This window comes from Octopus bimaculoides, chromosome 23 (assembly GCF_046866305.1).
Source record: "Octopus bimaculoides isolate indiv1 chromosome 23, ASM4686630v1, whole genome shotgun sequence".
Taxonomy (NCBI): Eukaryota; Metazoa; Mollusca; class Cephalopoda; order Octopoda; family Octopodidae; genus Octopus; species Octopus bimaculoides.
This window is the reverse complement of record NC_142950.1, coordinates 7,224,069-7,249,295: the sequence shown is the minus strand read 5'-3', so window position 1 is coordinate 7,249,295 and position 25,227 is coordinate 7,224,069. Positions and strand designations below refer to the sequence as shown.

The following is a 25,227-nucleotide window of genomic DNA, read 5'->3' as shown; positions in this document are numbered from 1 at the left end:
GTAGGGAATTAGCTAGCATACAAGAACGATTAGAATTAAAGTGCTTTTGTTCATCTTTATGTTCTGAGTTCAAATTTCACCGAGGTCGACAAATTAAGTACCAGTCACGTACTGGAGTCAATCTAATCGACTGGCCTTCTCCCCAGAAATGTCCGGCCTTGTGCTTAGACTAGAAATGATTATATATACAACACGCAAGGATATGAAAATACATATACAGATGTGTATATACATATATACACACATACGCACACATTCGCGGGGACACACACACCAATACAAAAGAAAGCAAACTGAAAAATGAAATCAACTAAAATGTTTCTAGTACAAAGAGGTTAGTCACATAATACATTTAAATAACTGAGAGAGAAAAAGTAGGCTCATTGTAATCTTTGATGGAAAATCCAGACAGCACAGAGGCATATTAATAAGGAAAATGTTACGATGAACAAATACTTGAAATATTCTGCGATTCATTCAATAAGTTAATATATGTTCGTGTGTTTCTGCATGTCACACATGCACAAGTATGTGTATTTGTGTGAATGTTAATGTATATGTAAGGGAAACTGTGTGAACAGGCTCGCGTTGGCTGTACAGATCAGAAGGGCTGTATGAACGAATCAACGTCGGGGGTCACCAATTGTAAGGGACGACCGTGCGAACTCAAAAAGGAGAAATGGTGACGAATGGAAAAGCAGGACTTCTTTTATTTAAACGTGCCACACGGTCGAACATACAATATTATATCGATGATGTATATAGATGATATGTTATGCGACGATAACATAGATGACCAGTAATGAAAGACCACAACCGTATTAGATGAATAACAGATATATTTATTGTAGCGTTAAAGATGTATGTCTGTGTGAGAGTGTGAATGCGACATATAAGAACATAATCAAAGACAGGCCGTCATACAAAGAAAAGTGTGTATGTGAGTGATACATGTGTGTATGTGAAATATTACAGCAGAGAAAGAGTCAATGACACGTGAGCAATTATACCAGATCTTGGGTACACAATAAGAAAAGTTCTGTATGTGAAAGTGAGGGAGGCTGAGTTTGGCAGAGCTGATCACTAGTTGTGATGTCGAGGCATCGATGCCTAGCCGTGATTCTTGTTATACAGATGTTCGTCGCTGGCTGTGGTTCTCTTGTCTGTTTGTTTACTGTGGTGAAGCTAAGTCACCTAACAGAATCGAAGAGAGAGATGGGCCGCGGAGTTTGGTTTGGTGTACATAGTAAATCGTGTTGACGCTGGTAGAGATTGTTGCTGGTTAGTAGTAATCGTAGATCGTGTTGGTCATGATGATGATGCTGGATAGTAGTAGTAGACTCTTGTTGCTGATGTGGCGACGGCGGAGGTCATTGTGGCTGGACGAAGCTGCTGAAGTGGTCGCTGGCTGCTGCTGCTGTCGTGTGGTACACGGAACAGTTCTCAAAGAGAAACTGGACCGAGATCGATTTATTGGGTATGAGTTAAAGCTATTTATAACAAACTATGGGCTCCCGAAGGCTTCAGAATTTTACTCTATCACGTGACCTTATTAGGGGCCGTGATTGGTCAGTTTGCGTTCTGGCGGGAACGGTTCGAAGAAGTTGCCGATTCGAATAATGATCAGTCACGTGATGGACAAGGAATGGGTTCTCTACTACGCTCACATTTATTTATATTTAAATGATAAGATTGTATGTAATGGCGATAGTAGTTTGTATCTAATGGCGGGAGGTAGTTTCACTACATATATATATATCAATACGTAAATACTTCTTGGACATGTAAATGTCGTAAGGTAGTTAAATGAATTAAATATAAAATTCCACCGACTCACAATCACTGATGAACCAGGACTAAAATACTCGGAATATCTTAAAAAATTGAAAATTAGATTGAAATTTTTTTTAAAAAGCAGTACGAGAGGAACCAACTTCAGTAGACGATACAAAGAATGAAAGTCAAATACTCTTGAACCTAGAGTAGAAATAATTATATATCCAAGACACAAGGATCATCATCATCATCATCATCGTTTAACGTCCACTTTCCATGCTAGCATGGGTTGGACGATTTGACTGAGGACTGGTGAAACCGGATGGCAACACCAGGCTCCAATCTAATTTGGCAGAGTTTCTACAGCTGGATGCCCTTCCTAACGCCAACCACTCAGAGAGTGTAGTGGGTGCTTTTACGTGTCACGCGCACGTATATATATATATATATATATATATATATATATATATATATATATATATATACGCGCTCCGAAGCGACTCAAAACATTCACTCAATTTATGGGAAAGATCTTGCAGAAGATGGTTTGCAAAATTCAGAAGTGGAGATTTCAGCCTTGAAGATGAAGAATGAACAGGACGTCCAGTTGAGTTTGATGATAAGCTCCTTGAGGCATTGCTTGAAGAAAATCCTGCATTATCAGTTGAAGAATTGGCAATAAAGCTTAGTTCAAACCAATCAACTGTTCATCGTCATCTTCAACAACTTGGAACGGTTCCTAAAATTGGAAAATGGGTGCCTCACGAATTGTCTGAAAGCAACCGCAAATCCTGAGTTGACATCTGCTCTTCTCTCCATTCTCGTGAACTCATTTCAGCCTTTTTGGATAGACTTGTGACTGGTGATGAATAATAGATCTTCTATCAAAATGTTAAGCGTCGTAAACAATGGCTTGGTAAAGGGGAAAAAGCTCAACCACAACCGAGAAGGGAACTTCATGGGGAAAAGGTTCTTCTCTCTATCTGGTGGGATTGCAAAGGAGTAACTCACTTTGAATTGTTACCACCTAATGCAACAGTCAATGCTCAAGTCTACTGTCAGCAATTAGAGCGTTTGAACCAAGCTTTGAAGAAAAAAAAACCCGCTTTAGTGAATCGAAAAGGAGTGATGTTTCACCGGGACAATGCATGACCCCATATTGCAAAGATCACATCACAGAAGACCGAAGAGCTTGGTTGGGAAAAAATTCCTCATCCACCTTATTCTCCCAACTTTTCTCCTTCAGACTACCATTTATTTCATAGTTTACAGAATCATTTGGGGGACATAACTTTCGTAAGCCAGGAGGAGATCAAAACTGAGATTTCAGAGTTCTTTGCTTTGAAACCAAAAGAGTTTTACATTGATGGAATTAAAAAGCTTGTAAATAGATGGAAGGAAGTTATAGATAATCAGGGTAAGTACATTGATGATTAAATTTAATACAATAATATTAAATCTTCTCTGATGATTTTTTTTTATGTAATTTTCCTGTTCATATTTTATAATATAATATATAATTGCTCTTATTAAAGAGCACATATTAGAAATTCAGTATATTGTATACTCATTCAATATATTTCATTAACAATATATATAATATATATATATATATATACACATATATACATATATACGTGCGCGCGTATGTGTGTGTGTTGGGTATGTGAAAACAACAAAAGTATATATTAACTTACTGAGCAAATGCTGGTACTTCTCAAGCGTTTCTTCATCATGAATGCTTCTTGCTTGATAACTCTCTGTGCTGTCTCCCTTTCCCTTCAAACTACAATGAACCATGTCGTGCAAGCTGACAACAATATCTTTCTTAATCAATAACTAGTGACGTATAAAGTAATCAATATTTTCCCATCTGCACGAACCTGTATAAATGTATATCACTCGGTCACTGTTTACATGTATCATATATTTTATTCAGTATAAATTTCTTTTGATTTCCTTCGATATTATCAGAGTAATGGAAATTTTACTGAAATGTTTTAGGGGTGTACATACTTCTGTGAGATATTATGTGTATGTATTTATATATATGGGAGGTGCAGCAGTGTCAAAGGCGGATTAACTGCAAGGTTGGTCTTTGTATGTGGCAGATGTTCGGGTGCAATAAACACTGTAAACAAACAGGAAACAACTTCTATCTCATTCCAGGGAGAAAAACTAGAGGTAGTTGATAGCTTCCGCTATCTGGGTGACCAAGTTAGTAGTGGGGGTGGGTGCGCTGAAAGTGTAACTGCTAGAATAAGAATAGCCTGGGCCAAGTTTAGAGAGCTCTTACCTCTGCTGGCGACAAAGGGACTCTCACTCAGGGTAAAAGGCAGACTGTATGACGCATGTGTACGAACGGCCATGCTACATGGCAGTGAAACATGGGCTGTGACTGCTGAGGACATGCGTAGGCTCGCAAGGAATGAAGCCAGTATGCTCCGCTGGATGTGTAATGTAAATGTGCATACCCGTCAGAGTGTAAGTATCTTGAGAGAAAAGCTGAACATAAGAAGCGTCAGTAGTGGTGTGCAAGAGAGACGATTGCACTGGTTTGGACATGTGGTGAGAATGAATGAGGATAGCTGCGTGAAAAAGTAACAATCCCTAACAGTTGAGGGAACCCGTGGAAGAGGTAGGCCCAGGAAGACCTGGGCTGAGGTGGTGAGGCAAGACCTTCGAACATTGGGCCTCACCGAGGCGATGACTACTGACCGAGACCTTTGGAAATGTGCTGTGCGTGAGAAGACCCGGCAAGCCAAGTGAGATCGTTGCCAGTGCCCCTGGACTAGCTCTTGTGTGGGTGGCACATAAGATGTACCATCCTGAGCGTGACCGTTGCCAGTACCGCCTGACTGGCCTTGTAGGGTTTTCGAGCGAGATCGTTGCCAGTGTCCCTGGACTGGCTCTTGTGCGGGTGGCACATAAAAGACACCATTTCGAGCGTGGCCGTTTTCGTGCGGGTGACACGTAAAAGCACCCACTACACTCTCTGAGTGGTTGGCGTTAGGAAGGGCATCCAGCTGTAGAAACTCTGCCAAATTAGATTGGAGCCTGGTGTAGCCATCCGGTTGCACCAGTCCTCAGTCAAATCGTCCAACCCATGCTAGCATGGAAAGCGGACGTTAAACGATGATGATGATGATGATATGTAAATATATAAAAACAAAAAGATAAAGAGAGCAAAGATAAGGTTGAAGAATTTTATGGATAGAGTCTTACAGCTGTTTCTGGGAAGATGCAGTACTTCCCTTCATCGGAGACAGAAAAAATAAAGTAATCTATTATTATATCCATAGGTGGATATTTTTAGTATGAAGTGGTAAAGAGTGTGATGTGCTGAAAAAAGAGAGAACTGTGAAAGTTTTTTTTGAAAGTTAGAATTGTACTTGGAGAATTTAATGTTTTTTATTAAGTTAATCATGTCCGTTTCAAATTTTTCCAGGTGAGGGTTATGAGGAGGATTATTATACGATGTGAGATTGAATTTACAGGTACTTGAGTCGTTTCTATATGTCTGGTTATCATGGAAGAAGGCCTTCCATCTCATTCGTCGGATGAGATCCCTAATCTTAGCTAGAAGGAGAATAGTGAAAGATTTTTGAGAAGGAATGGGAGTGTCCTTAAGGGAGAAGCCAAGAATCTCTTTATCCATTATTTTTCATGGAGTTACCCGTTATAAGTGCTAGTTAAAGCAGAAGATAAGGTTGAGGAGGGTATTGGATTTAACCAAACCCCGGAGGATACAGGTAATACCGAGTAAGTGCTGTATACCGATTAGTTTGCCCCAGTCGTTGTATGAACAGGATTGGGGATTATAAGTCATGTATTAGCGTGTGTATATGTAAATATATAAAAACAAAAGGATAAAGAGAGCAAAGGTAAGGTTGAAGAATTTTATGGATAGAGTCTTACAGCTGTTTCTGGGAAGATCCAGTACTTCCCTTCATTGGAGACAGAAAAAATAAAGTAATCTATTATTATATCCATAGGCGGATATTTTTAGTATGAAGTGGTAAAGAGTGTGATGTGAGAAGAGGAAAATACCAGGCTTACACCAAGAACTTGATTGCAAACACTGGCCTGAAATGTATCCAAGACTGTGAGGCAGTGATGCTGGACTGAGAAGTGTGACAGGTAGACTTTGTTGCTGTGGCCCAGGTTGGAACCCAGACATAATAATAATATTCCAAAAGTCTGCTTTTCCAATTTCCAGTAAGGGCTAGTGGGGGCACAATGAGTAATATTGACTGCATTTTTGATTTAGAGGAAAAAATATTTCTATAAATGTTCACCACCCAACAAAAACTACATCAGCTAAGTAAATGACCTTTTTTTTAAATGCATTAGAGACACTATAACATTTTCAGAACCTATTTCAGAAAATTATTTCTGGTCCCTTCGAGCACATGAAAGACAAATTTAGATGAAGCAAAATCAATATAAGACAAAACAAGGTAAATTTGCCTCTTCAATTCTCTAGAATTACATTTGGAAAAAAAACCCCAAAAAAACCCTCATAGGCGTAGGAGTGGCTGTGTGGTAAGTAGCTTACTTACCAGCCACATGGTTCCGGGTTCAGTCCCACTGCGTGGTACCTTGGGCAAGTGTCTTCTACTATAGCCTCGGGCCAACCAAAGCTTTGTGAGTGGATTTGGTAGACAGAAACTGAAAGAAGCCCGTCGTATATATATATATATGTGTGTTTGTGTGTCTGTGTTTATCCCCCCAACATCGCTTGAGAACCAATGCTGGTGTGTTTACGTCCCCGTAAATTAGCGGTTCGGCAAAAAGAGATCAATATAATAAGTACTAGGCTTACGAAGAATAAGTCCTGGGGTCGATTTTCTCGACTAAAGGCGGTACTCCAGCATGGCCGCAGTCAAATGACTGAAACAAGTAAAAGGGTTGGAGTAAAGAGTACACACATTAATATCCATCTTTAAACAGCACAAAGATCAGAAATTCAACAAAAATTTAAATGTCTAAGTCAAATGGAAGGGAATCAGGGACAAATGACATAGCATGAAATTAACGAAACTTGACTAAACTGAAAAACTCAACATAAAATATTCTCTGTAACTTCTTCATGATCAGCTGGAGTGGCTCTCAGCAGAATTCTAGTTTAACCCTTCTTAACTTTTTATTTTTTTGGAATTTTCAAAAATTTGTGAACATGTGTTCTACACATGAAAATGCATACAATTATGGTAAAAAAAAATTGTTTTTTCAAATTTTTGGAATTTTTAGAAAAATCACAAACAGTCTTAAGTTTTGCTTAAATCTCACCAATATATTATTGAATGTGTTTATGGGGAGAAAGATATTGGAAAGCATCAATACATCAGAGTGACAAACAAACTAGGTTAATAGATAATATATTCTATTTAGACATATTATATACTAGCAGAAATACCCGGCGTTGCCCGGGTTAAAGAGAATAATGAAATCTAAAAATGCCGTCTAGACTACGCATCATCTTTATATAGAGAGATGTATATACACACACGCACCCAAACACACGTATATATATGTATATCAATATAAATATATGAAAGTCAATGAAGTTTCGTAAAAGAAGGTGATCATGTACATACTTTCTTGCTGTTGTGATTATAACACCTCGTTGTGAACAATGTTCCTTGTTTTCCCTTGTGGGGCATATACAAATAGGTTTTTTTTGCTGCCCACTCTTGAGCAGCCAACATACAGTTGTCCATGTGAGAAGCAGGGCTCTTCCAAGAGAAGACCAGCTACAGACAGTGTTTGACCCTGAGATTTGTTTATGGACATGGCAAAAGTCACACGAAGGGGGAATTGTAGTCTTCTGAATGTAAAAGGAATGTCTGCTCCTGATGGAGTAAGAGGAATTCTTGGAATAAAGACGTCATCCCCTTTTGCACATCCAGAAAGAATGCTAGCCTTGATAACGTGTGACATCATTTTCTAAATAATGCTCATCTGTTATGTTCGGGTTAAAATTTCATCAACATCAAAAATATATGAATTTTCATGGGAGTTATGGCCATTATGCAAAGAATATAATTTCCAAATTTCATAAAGATCCATTCAGTACTTTTGACGTAGTTTTGGATAAGAAAACAAATGACTAATGTGTGTGTTTGTGTGCATGTGTATGTGTGTGTGATGGGTGTATATATGTATAGATATCTGTATGCATGTACATCTATATATGTATATATACATCTACACATATGTATACATAAACATGTATGCATATAGATCTATATATATATATATATATATATATATATATATATATATATATATATATATATATATATATATATATATATACGTGTACATATACATCTATATGTATACATATACATCTCTCTCTCTCTGTCTTTCTGTCTCTCTTTCTCTCTCTGTGAAAGTATCTGTCATTACAGTATCGAAATATGATAGTTTCAGTTAGTGGAATAGTTTCATTTTTAAAGTGAAAGTATTTGACATGAGTGTTTTTGTTTCACTTTTGACACGTAATACTTAAATAGTGGAGGAGATATTATGTTGCCGTGTGCTGGAACCCTAAGTAAGGCATGTGTAAAATTTGAATGAAATTGGCTGCGTAGTTCTCGAGTTTTAGGGATTCACACACACAGATAGACAGACAGACAGACAGACACACAGTCTCATTTTTATTTAGACATATGATATATTATATTCAGACATTCTGTTATTTGCTGAATACTTTTTTCCCGTTGACATATAACAATCCAGTTTATTCTATTTAATGGCTGCTCTATATTTTACATATTATAAAAGTAGCTACCTTCTGATGACTGGATGACTCAGTAATTATACACCGTGACACCTCTATGCATTCTTATTTACCTTTAGATATCATTTCCTTTTTATTATTGTACAAAACATTAAATTCACTTTTAAAACCCAGTTTTCCATGACATGTTGGCTGAGTTTTCCATTTGACTATGCAATATGTTGTACGTACGTGTGAATGTGTCCGTCTGTTTGTGTGTGTCTTTCTCTCTCTCTCTCTCTCTCTCTCTCGACAGGCATCTGTGCCCCAATAGTTGTGAGCAGGGATATGGTTTGGGAGGCAGAAGTCTTCAGTGCCACAGAGCAGCCATTAAATAGAATAAACTTGATTGTTATATGTCAACAGGAAAAAAAGTATTCAACAAATAACAAAATGTCTGAATATAGTCTAATATTTTATCTATTAACCGAGGTAGGGAATTAAACATTTGTATTGATCTAGGTTAAAAAGTTTATTAGTGTAGGTTTAATAATTAATTGTAAGGTTAGATGTAATTAGCATATAGGAACTAATTGTATTTAAGGTATCAATGGCATATATGTATTTTCACAAATGTCAGAATGTTTGAATAGGGTCTCATTGATTATCTATCATTAAAGTGTAAACAAATTATGGTTAACAATGTAGGGAATCATCCAACTATATTGATCTAGGTAGTAGAATGTCTGGATATGGTCTAATACATTATCTTTTACTTAGGTAAGGCCAAATTATGGTTAACCAAAGTAGGGAATTAGCTAGCATACAAGAACGATTAGAATTAAAGTGCTTTTGTTCATCTTTATGTTCTGAGTTCAAATTTCACCGAGGTCGACTTTCACGGTCGATAAATTAAGTACCAGTCACGTACTGGAGTCAATCTAATCGACTGGCCCCCTCCCCAGAAATTTCCGGCCTTGTGCCTAGACTAGAAATGATTATATATCCAACACGCAAGGATATGAAAATACATATACAGATGTGTATATACACACATACGCACACATTCGCGGGGACACACACACCAATACAAAAGAAAGCAAACTGAAAAATGAAATCAACTAAAATGTTTCTAGTACAAAGAGGTTAGTCACATAATACATTTAAATAACTGAGAGAGAAAAAGTAGGCTCATTGTAATCTTTGATGGAAAATCCAGACAGCACAGAGGCATATTAATAAGGAAAATGTTACGATGAACAAATACTTGAAATATTCTGCGATTCATTCAATAAGTTAATATATGTTCGTGTGTTTCTGCATGTCACACATGCACAAGTATGTGTATTTGTGTGAATGTTAATGTATATATATCAATACGTAAATACTTCTTGGACATGTAAATGTCGTAAGGTAGTTAAATGAATTAAATATAAAATTCCACCGACTCACAATCACTGATGAACCAGGACTAAAATACTCGGAATATCTTAAAAAATTGAAAATTAGATTGAAAATTTTTTTTAAAAAGCAGTACGAGAGGAACCAACTTCAGTAGACGATACAAAAAATGAAAGTCAAATACTCTTGAACCTAGAGTAGAAATAATTATATATCCAAGACACAAGGATCATCATCATCATCATCATCGTTTAACGTCCACTTTCCATGCTAGCATGGGTTGGACGATTTGACTGAGGACTGGTGAAACCGGATGGCAACACCAGGCTCCAATCTAATTTGGCAGAGTTTCTACAGCTGGATGCCCTTCCTAACGCCAACCACTCAGAGAGTGTAGTGGGTGCTTTTACGTGTCACCCGCACGAAAACGGCCACGCTCGAAATGGTGTCTTTTATGTGCCACCCGCACAAGCCAGTCCAGGGGCACTGGCAACGATCTCACTCGAAAATCCTACGGGAGCCAGTCAGGCGGTACTGGCAACGGCCACATATATATATATATATATATATATATACAGATATATATATATATATATATATATATATATATATATATAATTATAAAATCTGGTAATTAATCATATATTAATTAATATTGATTAATTATCAGGAGGCCAGCACATCTAAAGAATCAAAGAGATTCAGAAATAGTATCTGCAATCTCAGGGGATTAAGGTACATTTTTAAAAAATAACGTTGACCACTAACGTAGACAATTAATGTGCTAGAAATAGATCACATCTTGTTTCTATTAAGACCTAAATTGTTCTCAACATGAAATATAGCAGCATACCAAAACGTGAGCTGACAAGACATTTAAAATCACATAAAAAAGCATTCTTAAACAGGTACAGGTTTCGGATTTAACAATCTTACCGATTGTCCATTCCTCTTCAGCCAGATTTGTAATGTAACCGCAATCATCAGAATCGTATACAGAGTTGCCCACCGCCATGGGTGCGCGTGCATATGGTTCTGCTAATTACAGCTTAATGGTAAAATTCAAAAGTCTTCGTTTTGGCGCGCTAATGTACGACCTGGGATGAGGTGGTGAAGCACGACCTTCGAACATTGGGCCTCACCGAGGCGATGACTTCTGACCGAGACCTTTGGAAATATGCCGTGCGTGAGAAGACCTGGCAAGCCAAGTGAGACCAAAAGCCAAGGCCTCTGCCAGGGGTGTAGCCAGTCCACTTATGCGTACCTTTCCTTCATTGGACACGAAACTCAGCTTGCGAAGACCTGTTGGGGCAAGCGAAAGCGAAATCTTGATGGCACCTGTGCCCAGCATCGCCTTCCTGACACTTGTGCCAGTGGCACGTGTAAAGACATTCGAGCAAGATCGTTGCCAGTGCCCCTGGACTGGCTCCTGTGCAGGTGACACGTAAAATACACCATTTTGAGTGTGGCCATTGCCAATACTGCCTGACTGGCTTTCGTGCCGGTGGCACGTAAAAGCACCCACTACACTCTCAGAGTGGTTGGCGTTAGGAAGGGCATCCAGCTGTAGAAATTCTGCCAAATCAGATTGGAGCCTGGTGTAGCCATCTGATTCACCAGTCCTCAGTCAAATCGTCCAACCCACGCTAGCATGGAAAGCGGACGTTAAACGATGATGATGATGATATCTATACACACACACCAATACAAAAGAAAGCAACCTGAAAAACGAGATCAAGTAAAATGTTTCTAGTATAAAAAAGCTGGTCACATAGTACATTTAAAAGAACTCTGGGGAAAATAGGAGGCTCGTTATCTTGTATCACATAGCAGTTTGAAGGAAAAGCCAGACAGCACAGAGATATATTAAGGAAATATCTCACGATGAACAAATGCTTGAAATATTTTGGGGTTTATTCAGTAAGTTCATATATATTTTTGGTGTTTCTGCATGTCACACACACACACACAATACGCACGCACACGTATGTGTATGTGTGTGAATGTTAATGTATATATATCAATACGTAAATACTTCTTGGACATGTAAATGTCGTAAGGTAGTTAAATGAATTAAATGTAAAATTCCACCGACTCCTCACAATCACCGATGAACCATGATTAAAACACTCACAATATCTTTAAAAAAAAAAAATTAAAATTAAATTAAAAATTAAAAAAATAAAAAGATTAACAAGAACAATGCATGAGGAACCAACTTCAGGAGAAAACAGAAAGGGTGAAAGAGAAATTATCAAACACTCAAAAAACACTAAATCAATATAAAACCAGATAGAACAAAAAACACCTATAATAGGCTTCCTATTTAAAAATTTTAAACACATTTATTCCTATGAACATATATATATATATATATATATGGGGATGGTCATATTGCCAGTTTAGCCAATAAAAACACATGCACTATATATTTGATGTTAATTTGTTTCAGCTTTATATTACATTACATTACATTAATCCTATTTCAGCCAGAGTTCTTTCATTACACTTATGTGACCTCATTAATGGTCCTTTGCTTTCTTCTTTCTTATGTGTGTCCCACTTTGCTATCAGCCATTTTGTATTTTGTATTCCTATTGTATGTGTCTATGCATGCGTATCCCTCAATGTGTGTCTATGTTTTGTAAGTGCATGTGTGTGTATGGGGAGTGCATGTATTATCTATATTCCCTGTTAATACATGTTCGTTTATTTTTGTTTTTATTTATTTATTTGTTCATGTGTTTATACCTACTTTTTTTTTGTATTTAATTTAATTTTGTTAACGTATGTAGCCTATAATAGGCTTCCTATTTAAAAATTTTAAACATATATATATCTATATATATAAAAATGAGAATGTGTGTCTGTCTGTCTGTGTGAATCCCTAAAACTCGAGAACTACGCAACCAATTTCATTCAAATTTTACAGATGTGTTTTAGTCAAAAAAAATTATTAACTTCTTGCGGAGTTCGAGCCCACGGCAACATAATATCTCCTCCACTATTTAAGTATTACGTGTCAGAAGTGAAACAAAAACACTCATGTCAAATACTTTCACTTTAAAAATGAAACTATTCTACTAACTGAACTAATCACATTTTGATACTGTAATGACATACTTTCAGAGAGAGAGAGAGAAAGAGAGAGAGAGAGAAAGAGAGAGAGAGAGAGAGATGTATATGTATACATATAGATGTATATGTACACGTTATTCCACTAACTGAAACAATCACATTTCGATACTGTAATTACAGATACTTTCAGAGAGAGAAAGAGATGTATATGTACACATATATGCATAGATATATATAGATATAGATCTATATGCATACATGTATATGTATACATATGTGTAGATGTATATATATATATAGATCTATATGCATACATGTAATATGTACACATATATACATATATACATATATATGCATACAGATATCTATACATATATACACCCATCACACACAAACACATGCACACAAACACACACATTAGTCATTTGTTTTCTTATCCAAAACTACGTCAAAAGTACTGAACGGATTTTTATGAAATTTGGAAATTATATTCTATGTATAACGGCCATAACTCCCATGAAAATTCATATATTTTTGATGTTGATGAAATTTTAACCCGAACATAACAGATGAGCATTATTTGTAATTCAACGGTACAACGGTGTAAGACTACCCTTTCAGATATACTTACATTGGGATTTCTGCAATGTGGTGCATAAATTGTCAAGTAAATGAGACGCATCTTTGCCTCCACTGATTCACTTGCAAAGTGTTGAGTAAAATTATTTCGCTGCAGACCTCCTTTGGGTCTTTTTATTATCACTGCGACACACATAGTCCCCAGTTGGTAACATTGATTTCAAGGCCCTCCTAGATGAGAGACTGGCATTCCACTTAATGTCTATGTTCCATGCTGGCATGGATTGGAGAGTTATTAATGTAGAAATATGGTATCGTAGCTACTAACAGTTGAGGGTTGCGTAGTCTAGACGGCGTTTTTAGATTTCATTATTCTCTTTAACCCGGGCAAAGCCGGGTATTTCTGCTAGTATATATATATATAAAATTCTAGATTGGAGCCTGGTGTTGCCATCCGGTTTCACCAGTCCTCAGTCAAATCGTCCAACCCATGCTAGCATGGAAAGCGGACGTTAAACGACGATGATGATGATTATATACATATATATATATAAAGAGAAGTCGCCTCAGTCGCCATACCGCATCAGCACTGGTTCTAAAGGTGATTAGAGCAAAGGAGTCCTCCAACCAAACTGCTTTTAGACTTTCACAGAGCACCTTATGTGCAGCGCAATGCCGAGCTGCTGAAAGTTTCCAACAGCGCACCGTACACTTAGCCAAAATGGCTTCATACAATGCTGCTTCCAGGGCTACAGAGGGCCACTCGACTGGCTAGAAATGCTGCAGCTACTGCTCATTCCAGGTCTTCCGAATGTTTGCAACAACGGACGACTTGCCTTCCTAGGAACGCTGTGGCTATGACTGCTTCCATAGCTTCTAAAGATGCAGATGGGTGGTCCATTATCATTGCAAATGTGCCTTCTGCTACTGCTGCGAGACCTTCCCACGACCAACACCAGCTACGTTCTACGTTGCAGCGGAACAGTCGACTGCGAGAAGCTGCCCACGGTGTGACGCGTCCCAACAACCATTACTGGAAGCTACGGGCTTTCAAGTATGAGCCAAACTTTAATTACTCCATCCTCGCTAACATAAATATAGGGGAAATGTGCTTCAATTGCCAATTCTGCAATGCTAAAAAGTGGGCTGGGGAGACACCTGGAATGTGTTGCTTAAACTGTAAGGTCAGCTTGCCCCCTCTTCCAGAACCGCCACAGCCTTTGAAGGAACTACTTACTGGTTCTACCTCAAGGTCATCAAAATTCCTTCAAATCATCAGAAATTACAATTGTGCGTTTCATGGATAACTAAAGAATAAAAATTACAGATAAGAATTCTATGTTATACTTTAGTCATGAATGACCATAAGAGTGCACCTAGAAAGTTATCCTTCCAGGACATTTCTGGGTAAGATTGTTTATAGAAGACCAGAAGTTACGTATGCACACCAGCCACCAGGATGTCCTTCCTGTCACCAACCATTATCTCTTTCAGGTTAGTATTTCTCCATATTCAACCATATTGGTTTTAAATTATGGTAGAGGCCAGCAGTTTTTGAGGGGAGGGGAGACTTGGATGCATCAACCCTTGTACTTATTAATAAGTATTCAAACAGGTACTTATTTTATCGACCCGGAAAGGACGAAGGTTAAAGTCAACCTTGGCAGAATTTGAACTCAGAGTGTAAAGACAGACTAAATACCGCTAAGCATTTCGTCTGGCATGCTAACAGTTCTGCCAGCTCAGCATCTTCCCATGGTCAGACAGATTTTCACACAACACTGGAAATGAAGGATATTCATTTACAATAACCATACATTGTCAAGACGAGGAGACATAGACATGCATACACCCATACTCATGCATAGTATTAATATAATAGAAGACAAGCAAGCTATAGTTGAAGACCCTTACCCTAGGTGCCATGCAGTGGGACTGAACCTGAAACTTTGTGGTTGGGAAGCAAACTTCTTAACCATACAGCCATGCCTGTACCTATAAAGCTAGTAAAAACTGAAAAACTAAAAATTGCAATAGAAGACTATTTCCTATTTGTTTATGGTATTATATTACTAAGTTGTCATTTTTTCACTTTCATTTTTTTTTTATCATTTCTAGATTCAAGTCTTTGGATTCATTGCTGTGGTCAGCAGCTTCTTTCTACTGTTTGCCTGGAACCAATATAGAGGGACAACATTAATCAAACACAACCAAACGTTTATAAATGATTCTAAGGAATTTCCAAATCATGAAGTGCATCATATAAATAACAAAACTGTAAGCAAGAAGAAACAGGAATTGGTTCAGTTAAACAACAAAACTAAATATATTATTTATTACTGTGTTAATAATCTAGAGTGTGGAGGTTGGGGAGATAGGCAGCATGGAATAGTGTCTGTATATTTAATAGCACAAGCCATGGGTCGTCGTTTTGGCATCATTAATTCAAAACCTTGTAATTTTGCTAATTATCTTCAACCAAACAAAATTAACTGGACAATTGGCCCAAAAGAGTTGCAGGGCCTAAAAAGCCATCACCTCCGTTTGATTGGCAACAAAAGGTACGCTTCCTCTTTACAATCAGCAGACTTAGAAAGAAGTCACCCTCAAAATGTCCTCTATGTGACAACAAATGTAATCTATTTTCACGCCTTAATAGAGAATCCTCGCTATAAAAAACAACTTCTTTGGGCATCACAAATGCCATACGGAAACGTATTTGGTAAAATAATGAATTTATTGTTTCGCTTCAGTAATCATGTTCAAGAGAGGTTTGACAAATTCTTTGAAGTCATTATCCCCGAGCCAAATATACATCTGGTGTGTGCTCAGATTCGAATTGGACGGAACCCTGCAATGACATATGATGAACGGAAGCTATCAATATCAGATGTTCAGATTGTCTGGAACTTCTTAAGTAAATACAACAACACCAGCAAGTACAAAATATTTGTGACAACAGACTCAAAACAGATACAGGAGATAGCTTTAAAAGAATTTGCTTCTCAAATCATGTACAGCCCTGGGGAAATAATTCATGTGGATCAGCCACGTAAAGCGGTGAAAAATAAGTGTGATAGTGTAAGGAAGGTCCTTATGGACCAATATATTCTGACTGAATGTGATACGTTGATAATAAGCCGAAGTAATTTTGGTGAAAATGCTATGATGATGAGTCAAAAAGAAAACATAGTGTTTTATTTTAAAAAAGGAAATATAACAAGGATCAACAAAGAAAAATTTTTTCATGACAGGTAAAAAAAACTTTGTTGTGAGACAGGAGTTTTTTGACACACAGAATCTGAAAATGATATCCACGTGATATCATCAAGTCAAGATTTTAAGATACTGGATACATAGAATTTCATTGTTCTTTCAATAAAACAGCTTATGAGGAATAAAGTATAACATACAAACATACATAGCAATTGATTTTCCTTCAAAACCAGAATGTTTTCTTAAAATTCTACTGAAGAACTATTAAAAATCTTCTAATTTCTATAGGCAAATTATATCATTATTTTATGCCTAATTTCCCATGAATATCTGTTTGGATACTTTGCTTGAGTGACGAACCCCAAGAAAATCATGAGCCGAGTTCTAGTAATAGTCCATCATCGTATAAAGTCCCATTTGCCTTGATAGCTTTGTTCCATTGATTTTATGTCCTGATGAAAATGTTCTCCATGCTTGTCACTTGTGTCACCAAGATTTTTAGGGAATTCATCATGGTGACTCTGGGGGTAGTGCAACTTTATGCTCATATTTGCCGTCAACATTTAAAAATTCTCCAGCATGTTGTCGACTATTTTAGCATAACTGGCTGCTTTCTTGTTTCCCAGAAAGTTATTTACAACTATCACAAATAAGTTTCATGTTTCATTTTCTCATCTTTCATAAATTTTCTGATCTGAGGCTCATCAAATACTCCAGCATTTATCTTTTTGCTGCTGAGACTGGGAAATATGTTGCAAAAATAGTGAAAAAAACGGTCTGTCTTTATCCAGAACTTCAACAAACTGCTTCATAATACCAAGCTTCATATAGATTGGAGGAAGGTTTTTTTTTTTTTTTTTTTTTTTCTTTTTTTTTTGTAAATAAAAGGCTTGAATTAAAGACTTGTAGCAGTAGCTAGATAGTTGAATGAACTTCCTTGCAAGAAAGATTTTAGAGTAACTTCCCTTCCTCAGTTTCTCCAGAGTAACCTCCCTTTCTAAGTTTCTCCAATCATGTGTGTCATGAGACTCGATTCTTAATTATTCAAGAAGCTTAACGTTTCTCTTGGAAGTTTCTTGAATGTCTAACGTTCCACTAATAAAAACAGCTTGCTAACCCTGCTCATAACAAAGAAAACAACAACCACACAGGCATGCACATAAGAAAAATTTCACCAGTCCACTCCCAAACCAAACCCCAATAGAAAGAGATACATAAAGTACAATGGAAAAAAAAAAAAAAAGTGGCTAGAGTTTTTGGAGGACACCTGCTAGTGTTCATATATAAGTGGGTACAAGACATGCCAGGCCATATTAGGTTGGCAAAAGTTCTTGATAAACTGTACGAATCGTGTAAAAAAAAGATATCCCAATGATTTGTTGGACGTGACTAAAGAAGTGGTCCAGAAAATACGAGAGGCTGCACCCCAGAGAGAAAAAAACTAGTGACCAACCGAAGTGAAATATATGCAGCCAACATTAGAACCTGTAGTAACGCCTTCGCATGCGTAGAATTAATAAAGCAAGCGTTTCCCGATCAATTCATTCTCTTTCACGCTGGCCAGCGATTGAGCAAGGACGTGTGTTTAAAGCTGTCTCTACATCTTTCGGTCTTATACTCGACAGCTCATTATACTCACCTCTAAAGATGTATAACTAAAGATTTGTATGTTTTACCAAGTAAATAAATGTTGTTTAAGTTGTTTAGTCTGGAGTTCAGCGTTCCGTTGTATTTCTTTAATTTTATAGTAGAAAGTCAGTTATACAATCTAAAGATGTATAACCCACTTTCTACTAAAAACCGTTTGGAAAAATAAAGAAGTCGTCCAGCTACCAAAGTAACGCCGTTTTTCAATCAATCGTTATGCCACTACGTTAAAAGGTTTAAATATTTTTTTAACAGCAAAATTAGTAACATTTGTCAATTCTGGTTTCCATGTCATATTATCATTATTTGGGAAACAATTTTCCGGTCAGGAAACTCCTCAAGCCGGCTATCTTTCATTTTAATTATAATTATTGTCAACTGAAGCACATGCTTTTGTTTACGAAAGATAGCCCCTCAAGCTTGTTCCAGCTGCTTTTTCGTCTTTCAGCATAGGGAGTGCGTGAACGATTTTCACGTACATCTATCAACTCTCACTGCTACTCCTGAGCTTTGATAACGTCCTTTGCATCACCTTTTGCTAGAAATGGCAGTTAAATCTTACACTCGTAATTGCTGAGTTACTTTCCTGCCAATATTTATTTCTAAGCAATACAGTTTCTTGTAACTACGACAGTATGGCTATTTTCCAGTTCCTTTCGCTACTTTCGACAAGTTTTCTTCCTACCATGATCCACCCTCGTACCAAGTTCGGTTCTTTTGATCTGCTGTTCGCTTCAAGTTTACAATTTCGCCACATATTTATTGCTTAATACTGCTGTTGTGAATTCTTGACTGTTTCAAAAGTCATTTTTCCGTTTCTCACGGCTGAAGAATGAGGACACTTGAAACTTTTTCAACTGTACGGCAACTTTTTCCTCTGCAGTTTGGCATTTTGCATCTCCTTTCTCTCACCTTTGACATGCGTCTTGAATCAACGTTTCTTGATGGTTTTGTACCTTACTTTTGATCCCCAGTGCCCTGTCATGATTGCTATTCGCTATCGCCACTTTTTGGGATCACCATTTGCCAATCTTCACACAACATCGTACCATTTCGCGACATTTTTTAACTTACTCTGGGAAATTACTATGAAAGAAATCTCTGCAGAAAGGTGAGTAGATTGATTACACATTTCTTGCTTTATGTTATCGCAGTTTTGTGAGATTTGGCTGTTATTTCTAGCATGTAAATAGCCTGCTTGGGGGGGGGTTGAAATATTTTGAAACAATTTTTTTTCAGAATCATAATCTCCGTATTTTTTTACGCATTTCTAAAAAAAAAAAAAAAAGAAAAAAATCATTGGCTTATACATTCATATATACATAAACTCGAAATAAAATACTTAAAGTAACTGGCTTCAAGCCAAAGTCCATGCAGTTTCATGGGCCCCAAAAAATTTCCAATTTCTTACCTAATGCGAGCCCAAAGCAATCTCTTACACTATTTCAGTATTACGTCTCTATTGTAAAGAAATCTGTTCTATACACACACACACACACACACACACACACATATATATATGTATATTCCAGGTTATAATTATTTCTATACCAACAATTTAAAGGCATGTTAAAGAGAATTTATTTTAATATCAGGAAAAGAGTGTCAAGTTTTATAAATAGGGTCAGGGGTAAGGTTGAATATTTAAGAGAATTTGCAGCGTGTAAGATGTTTGTAAACAATTCCAGAACAACAAAAGCCGTTACTTTCACTGCAAGATTTCAATTTCGTTTGTGTCTAAATATTTTCGTTCTTTGAAACCATGGCAGACTCCTGACGAAAACTCGTACTGCATCTTTTTTGTCGGTGAACAAGTCTCGGTTTCAAAGCAACGAAAATATCGACATTGAAATGAGATTTAAATTTTGCAGTGAAACAACCATTTCTCTTTGTGTGTGTGCGTGCGTTCTTGATATTACACTATTTTTCTTTTGTTTCTTGGCTCCGGTGAGGCGTCTCGGAACATTCATGTGTTACATACATGCACATATACACACAATAAGCTTCCACACAGTTTCCATCCACCAAATTTACTCACAAGACATGGATCAACCTGGAGCTATAGCAAGAACACATGGTGCTGCACAGTGGAACTGAACCCAAAACCACATGGTTCCAAAGTGAGCTTCTTAACCACACAGCCATGCATACGCATACATCTTTTGTAAGGAATATCTAAGGGTGGTTTAACGACATTTTGAAAAATTTCTTGGTCCAAATACTCTCTCTTTTACTCATTTCAGTCATCATTTGACTGCGGCCATGCTGGGACACCACCATTAGTCAAGCAACTCAACCCCAGGACTTATTCTTTGTAAGCCTAGTACTTATTCTATCTGTCTCTTTTTGCTGAACCGCCAAGTTACGGGGACGCAAACACACCAGCATCGGTCGTCAAGCGAAGCTGGGGGGACAAACACAAACACACAAACATATACACACACATACATATATACAAGGTTTTGGTCGGCCCGAGGCCATAGTAGAAGACACTTGCCCAAGGTGCCACGCAGTGGGACTGAACCCAGAACCATGTGGTTGGTAAGCAAGCTACTTACCACACAGCCACTCCTGCGCCTATCCATTTTATTTTGCTTTTTATTCTCCTTCTTGCTCCATGTTTCTCTTTTTTTTTTTTCTGAAAGAGGATTGGCATCCAAAACATTAAAACATACCACATTCATTTCAAGTGTTAAACTAACATCATATTCTTTGTAGTTTGTACTTTTTTTTTTCTATTTAACCACCCTTAGGTATTCCTTACAAAAGATGTATGCATATGCATGGCTGTGTGGTTGAGAAGCTCACTTTGGAACCATGTGGTTTCGGGTTCAGTTCCACTATGCAGCACTTTGTGTTTTGCTATAGCTCCAGGTTGGTCCATGTCTTGTGAGTGAATTTGGTGGGCGTGGCTATGGGATAAGAAGTTTGCTTCTGAACCACATGGTTCCATACTCAATCCCACTGCATGGCATCTTGGGTGGGTAGGTGGGGGTGAAGTGTCTTCTACCATAGCTTCACATCAACCAATGTCTTATGAGTGGATCTAGTAGATGGAAATTGAAAGAAGCCTGTCATATGTGTGTTTCTTTGTGTCAGTTTGTTTCCCTACACTGCTAGTCAATTGGTGTTGGTGTGTTTACATCCTTGTAACTTATCAGTTTGACAAAAGAGGAAATAGAATAAGTGCTGGGGTCGATTCATTCGACTAGAAAATTCAGGGCAGTGCCCCAGCATGGCCACAGTCTAATGACAGAAACAAGTGAAAGGTGAAAGAAAAAGGAACTGTTTTTCGAATTTCCCTCAGATTCGACCTTGGAACTCCCAATTTTGAACTCTTTGATTTCCAAATGGATTACATTGGATATACTTTTACTGTTTTTGGCACAGCACCAATCTTCTGTGACCATTCTTACTGTTTGCTTTTTGATCTTTCTTTTTGTTTATTCTACCCCCACCCCATCACACTTTCCACTCCCTTCTCCATTTCCCATTTCCTTAGCAATGCCTAACCTCTGCCTCAAAAACATCCTCATCTCACCTCTGCTTCACTGCTTTTTTTTTTTCACCCAGTGCAAGTTACTTAACCCATCTCACCTTTCTTAGGTGTTGCTTGTACCTCCACCTCCATGTCTGGTAAGTTCACCATCCACAATTTTGAATAATATAAATTTGAATTTTGTATTGGTTTATGTTGTAAAGAAGTGCAAATTTAAAATTAAGTTAATTTTTCCTTTATATTTAGTACATACCATGTTTTAACCCAAAAGATAAAAATCCTTGATTGCATGTGTTGGTCTCCATTACTTTTGTTTTTTGTTCAATAAAATAGTTTTCAACTCTCAATAGTGAGGTATTCATTTGCATCATCATCATTTAACGTCCGCTTTCCATGCTAGCATGGGTTGGACGATTTGACAGAACTGGCAAACCAGATGGCTGCACCAGGCTCCAATCTGATCTGGCAGAGATTCTACAGCTGGATGCCCTTCTTAACGCCAACTACTCCAAGAATGTAGTGGGTGCTTTTATATGTAAGTACATACATACATACACACACATATATATTTATATATATATATATATATATATATATATATAAGTATATATTATGTTCTGAGTTTAGATATACATCAGAACATAATATATACATTATGGATATATTTTCTCAAACTTTCTTCACACTGAGTTGATGGCAGTGAACTCTTCTGCAATGAATTGATGGTGGTGAGCTTATCTGTAATCCTCCACCAGCATCACTCCATTGATTCCATTCTCTCCCATCTTCTTGAGCATGTTACCTTTCATTTTATGGCCCTCCATCTTCAACTTTTTAACCATCTCCACCTCTGTTGAAACTCACAAATGTCACTCCCTCCTCTGTGTCACTTCTGCAACTTTCACTGATCCCTGCTGCAACTCCTCTCTTCTATCCCCTTATTTCTCCCCCACACACACACCTTTCACACTCGTCTTTCCTGCACCCATCACTAACTGCTCGTATCCACCTCTATGAACCTCTCCATGCCACTCACAGTTGTCCACTGCCCCACCACCCCACCAAAGATGAGCATTCCCTTCTTGGCAGAGGATCTGCATTTCACAACACTAAAACTCACCTGTGACAATTTTGAGATCAAACGGTTTTGTTCTGCCATTTTTTTAATAGCATCAAACAATCTGATGCCACATAAAAAAAGCACCCAACACATTTTGTAATGTGGTTGGCTTTAAGAAGGGCATCCAGCTGTAGAAGCCATGTCAAAACAATTGGAGCCTGGTGCAGCTCTCTGGCTTAACAGCTCCTGTCAAATCATCCAACCAATGCCAGTATGGAAAACAAATGTTAAATGATGATGATGATGAATCTTGATTACTTCACAGATTTGGACAGTCCAGCCCTGGTCAGTTCAGTACCCTGGACATGTTCAAGGTTTGATACCTTGCACTGGGCTACTCTTAATGTCCGGAGATACAAAATTCTGGATCTGTGAAATCAATTCCAATATATATTTTCAGTGCAGGTGGCACGTAAAAAACACCTTTTTGAGCGTGGCTGTTGCCAGTACCGTGTGACTGGCCCTCGTGCTGGTGGCACATAAAAGCACCAACTACATGCTCGGAGTGGTTGGCGTTAGGAAGGGTATCCAGCTGTAGAAACTCTGCCAGATCAGATTGGAGCCTGGTGCAGCCTTCTGGCTTGCCAGTCCTCAGTCAAATCATCCAACCAATGTTAGCATGGAAAGCGGACGTTAAACAATGATGATTATGTTGGTTTGTAGCCATTTTTCATTTGTGTTCAGTTTTAATGTCCTGTCATAGCTGTGAGGTTAAGAAATTCACTTCCTAAATACATGGTCTTGAGTTCCACCACACTTTGTGGCAACATTGGACAAATGTCTTCTACTATAACTCGAAACCGATCAAAACCTTGTGAGTGGATTTGGTAGGTGGAAACTGAAAGAAGCTTAGTGTGTGTGTGAGCATATGCCTTACATTTGTGGCACTTTGTCTTCATGTCTTCGTTTGAGCGTCCTCCCTTTCTAATATTCTGTGATGTTTCTCTGTGTTCGGCCATGAATATTACCTTGGTTGGAAACAAGGGTGTGTGACAGAGAAGGCATCCAGTCATAGAAAGTCTACCTTGGTAAACTGTCTCATTCATGCAAGCTTGGAAAAGTGGACATTGAAATTGTGCCAAAATATACACCAACTACCCACAGGTAGAAGTTACTACCCTGCTGACAACCACTGCTGTGCATTTTAACTTTTTTTCATTTCAGTCATTAAACTGTGGCCATGCTGGGGCACTACCTTGAAGAATCATAGTTGAATTAATTAACCCAAGTGTTTTTTTTGTTTTTTGAAGCTTGGTACTTTGTGTTGGTCTCTATTGCTGAACTGCTAAGTTGTAGAGACATAAATCACTAACATCAGTTTGTCAAGTAGTGGATGGATACAAAGACAACACACACACATACATACATACATGACAGGCTTCACTCAGTTTCCATCTATCAAATTCACTCACAAGGCTCAGCTAAACCTGAGGCTATGGTAGAAGACACTTGCCCAAAGTGTCACGCTGTGGGACTAAACCTGGAACTATGGAGTTGTGAAAATTTTTACAGCTGTTTCAATGGGATAGTTGCTGTATAATTTAAAAGCTTGTTTCTTATGTCACTGTTGTTCAGTTTCTTTGCAAAAGAAAGATGTTTTGCTGTAAAAGAATTCTCATTGATTAAATAAAAATTACTCTGTATTTTTGTTCTTAATATTATATTTAATCTTTTAATATTTATAAACAGAACAGTTTCAACATCATGGTGTGTCATCAGTATAAACTAATCAGAGGTACATTAATCACATTACATTTGTCAAAACTGCAAAAAGAAGGAAGTGGAAACTGACAGAGACAGGTAACGTTATTTGATAAAAAATTAATATAGTTCATAGCTTGTTTTGAATCAGATAAATTTTTAATTAATTTGATGACGATTCAGATTAAATTTTTAACAATTTCAATACATCTTTTTGCTAACATTGGTCAACAGGTCATTCTGTATGCACATTTGAGTATGTATGTGTGTCTGCCTGTCTAGTGCAATAATATAAAATAGATATGTGACCAGAATTAGTTAGAACCAGAAACTTGAATGAATGAATTCGGTTCTATTTTCATAGCAGAGTAATATAAAGAGTCATTCAAGTCAAAGTTAGAAAATTAACTGGGGGAATAAAGATACATTTTGTATTGGTTAATTGTAGAGATGAAGCATTAGCAGGAGGGGGGGGGGGGGAAA

At 37.5% G+C, this 25,227-nt stretch overlaps 3 protein-coding genes across 5 annotated transcripts in view; 2 read left to right on the top strand and 1 right to left on the bottom strand.

The window, feature by feature from the left end:
• LOC106869055 (uncharacterized) overlaps positions 1-7,813 on the bottom strand; it is a 46,881-nt gene extending 39,068 nt beyond the window's left edge. The window contains exon 1 of the mRNA XM_089340017.1: positions 7,377-7,813. Within this exon, the coding sequence (XP_089196143.1) occupies positions 7,377-7,499 (123 nt within the window). The 5' untranslated portion in view covers positions 7,500-7,813. The remainder of the gene's footprint in view (positions 1-7,376) is intronic.
• Positions 1-25,227, top strand: part of LOC106869054 (uncharacterized) — a 74,009-nt gene extending 48,782 nt beyond the window's left edge. The window contains exons 4-6 of one of the 2 annotated variants that reach the window (XM_089340020.1): positions 19,399-19,535; positions 21,998-22,060; positions 24,733-25,227. The gene's annotated coding sequence lies outside the window, so the exon portion shown is untranslated. The remainder of the gene's footprint in view (positions 1-19,398; positions 19,536-21,997; positions 22,061-24,732) is intronic. The other variant, XM_089340021.1, reaches the window with a different exon arrangement.
• Positions 10,632-18,490, top strand: LOC128250609 (uncharacterized). Of its 2 annotated transcripts, none has more exons than XM_089340019.1 (2): positions 10,632-11,824; positions 15,680-18,490. In XM_089340019.1, exons 1-2 carry the CDS (start codon positions 11,789-11,791, stop codon positions 16,817-16,819), a joined length of 1,176 nt encoding a protein of 391 aa, XP_089196145.1. In that variant the 5' UTR covers positions 10,632-11,788; the 3' UTR covers positions 16,820-18,490. The 2 variants fall into 2 exon arrangements, with proteins under 2 accessions (XP_089196145.1, XP_052831973.2); XM_052976013.2 differs by lacking the exon at positions 10,632-11,824 and adding an exon at positions 11,845-15,055.

Bases quoted from the DNA above. Each gene is read 5' to 3' on its own strand.
- LOC128250609 (XM_052976013.2), top strand. From the start codon at position 15,002: ATGCACACCAGCCACCAGGATGTCCTTCCTGTCACCAACCATTATCTC. The intron at 15,056-15,679 runs GTTAGTATTTCT...TATCATTTCTAG, and splicing joins CCAACCATTATCTCTTTCAG to ATTCAAGTCTTTGGATTCAT.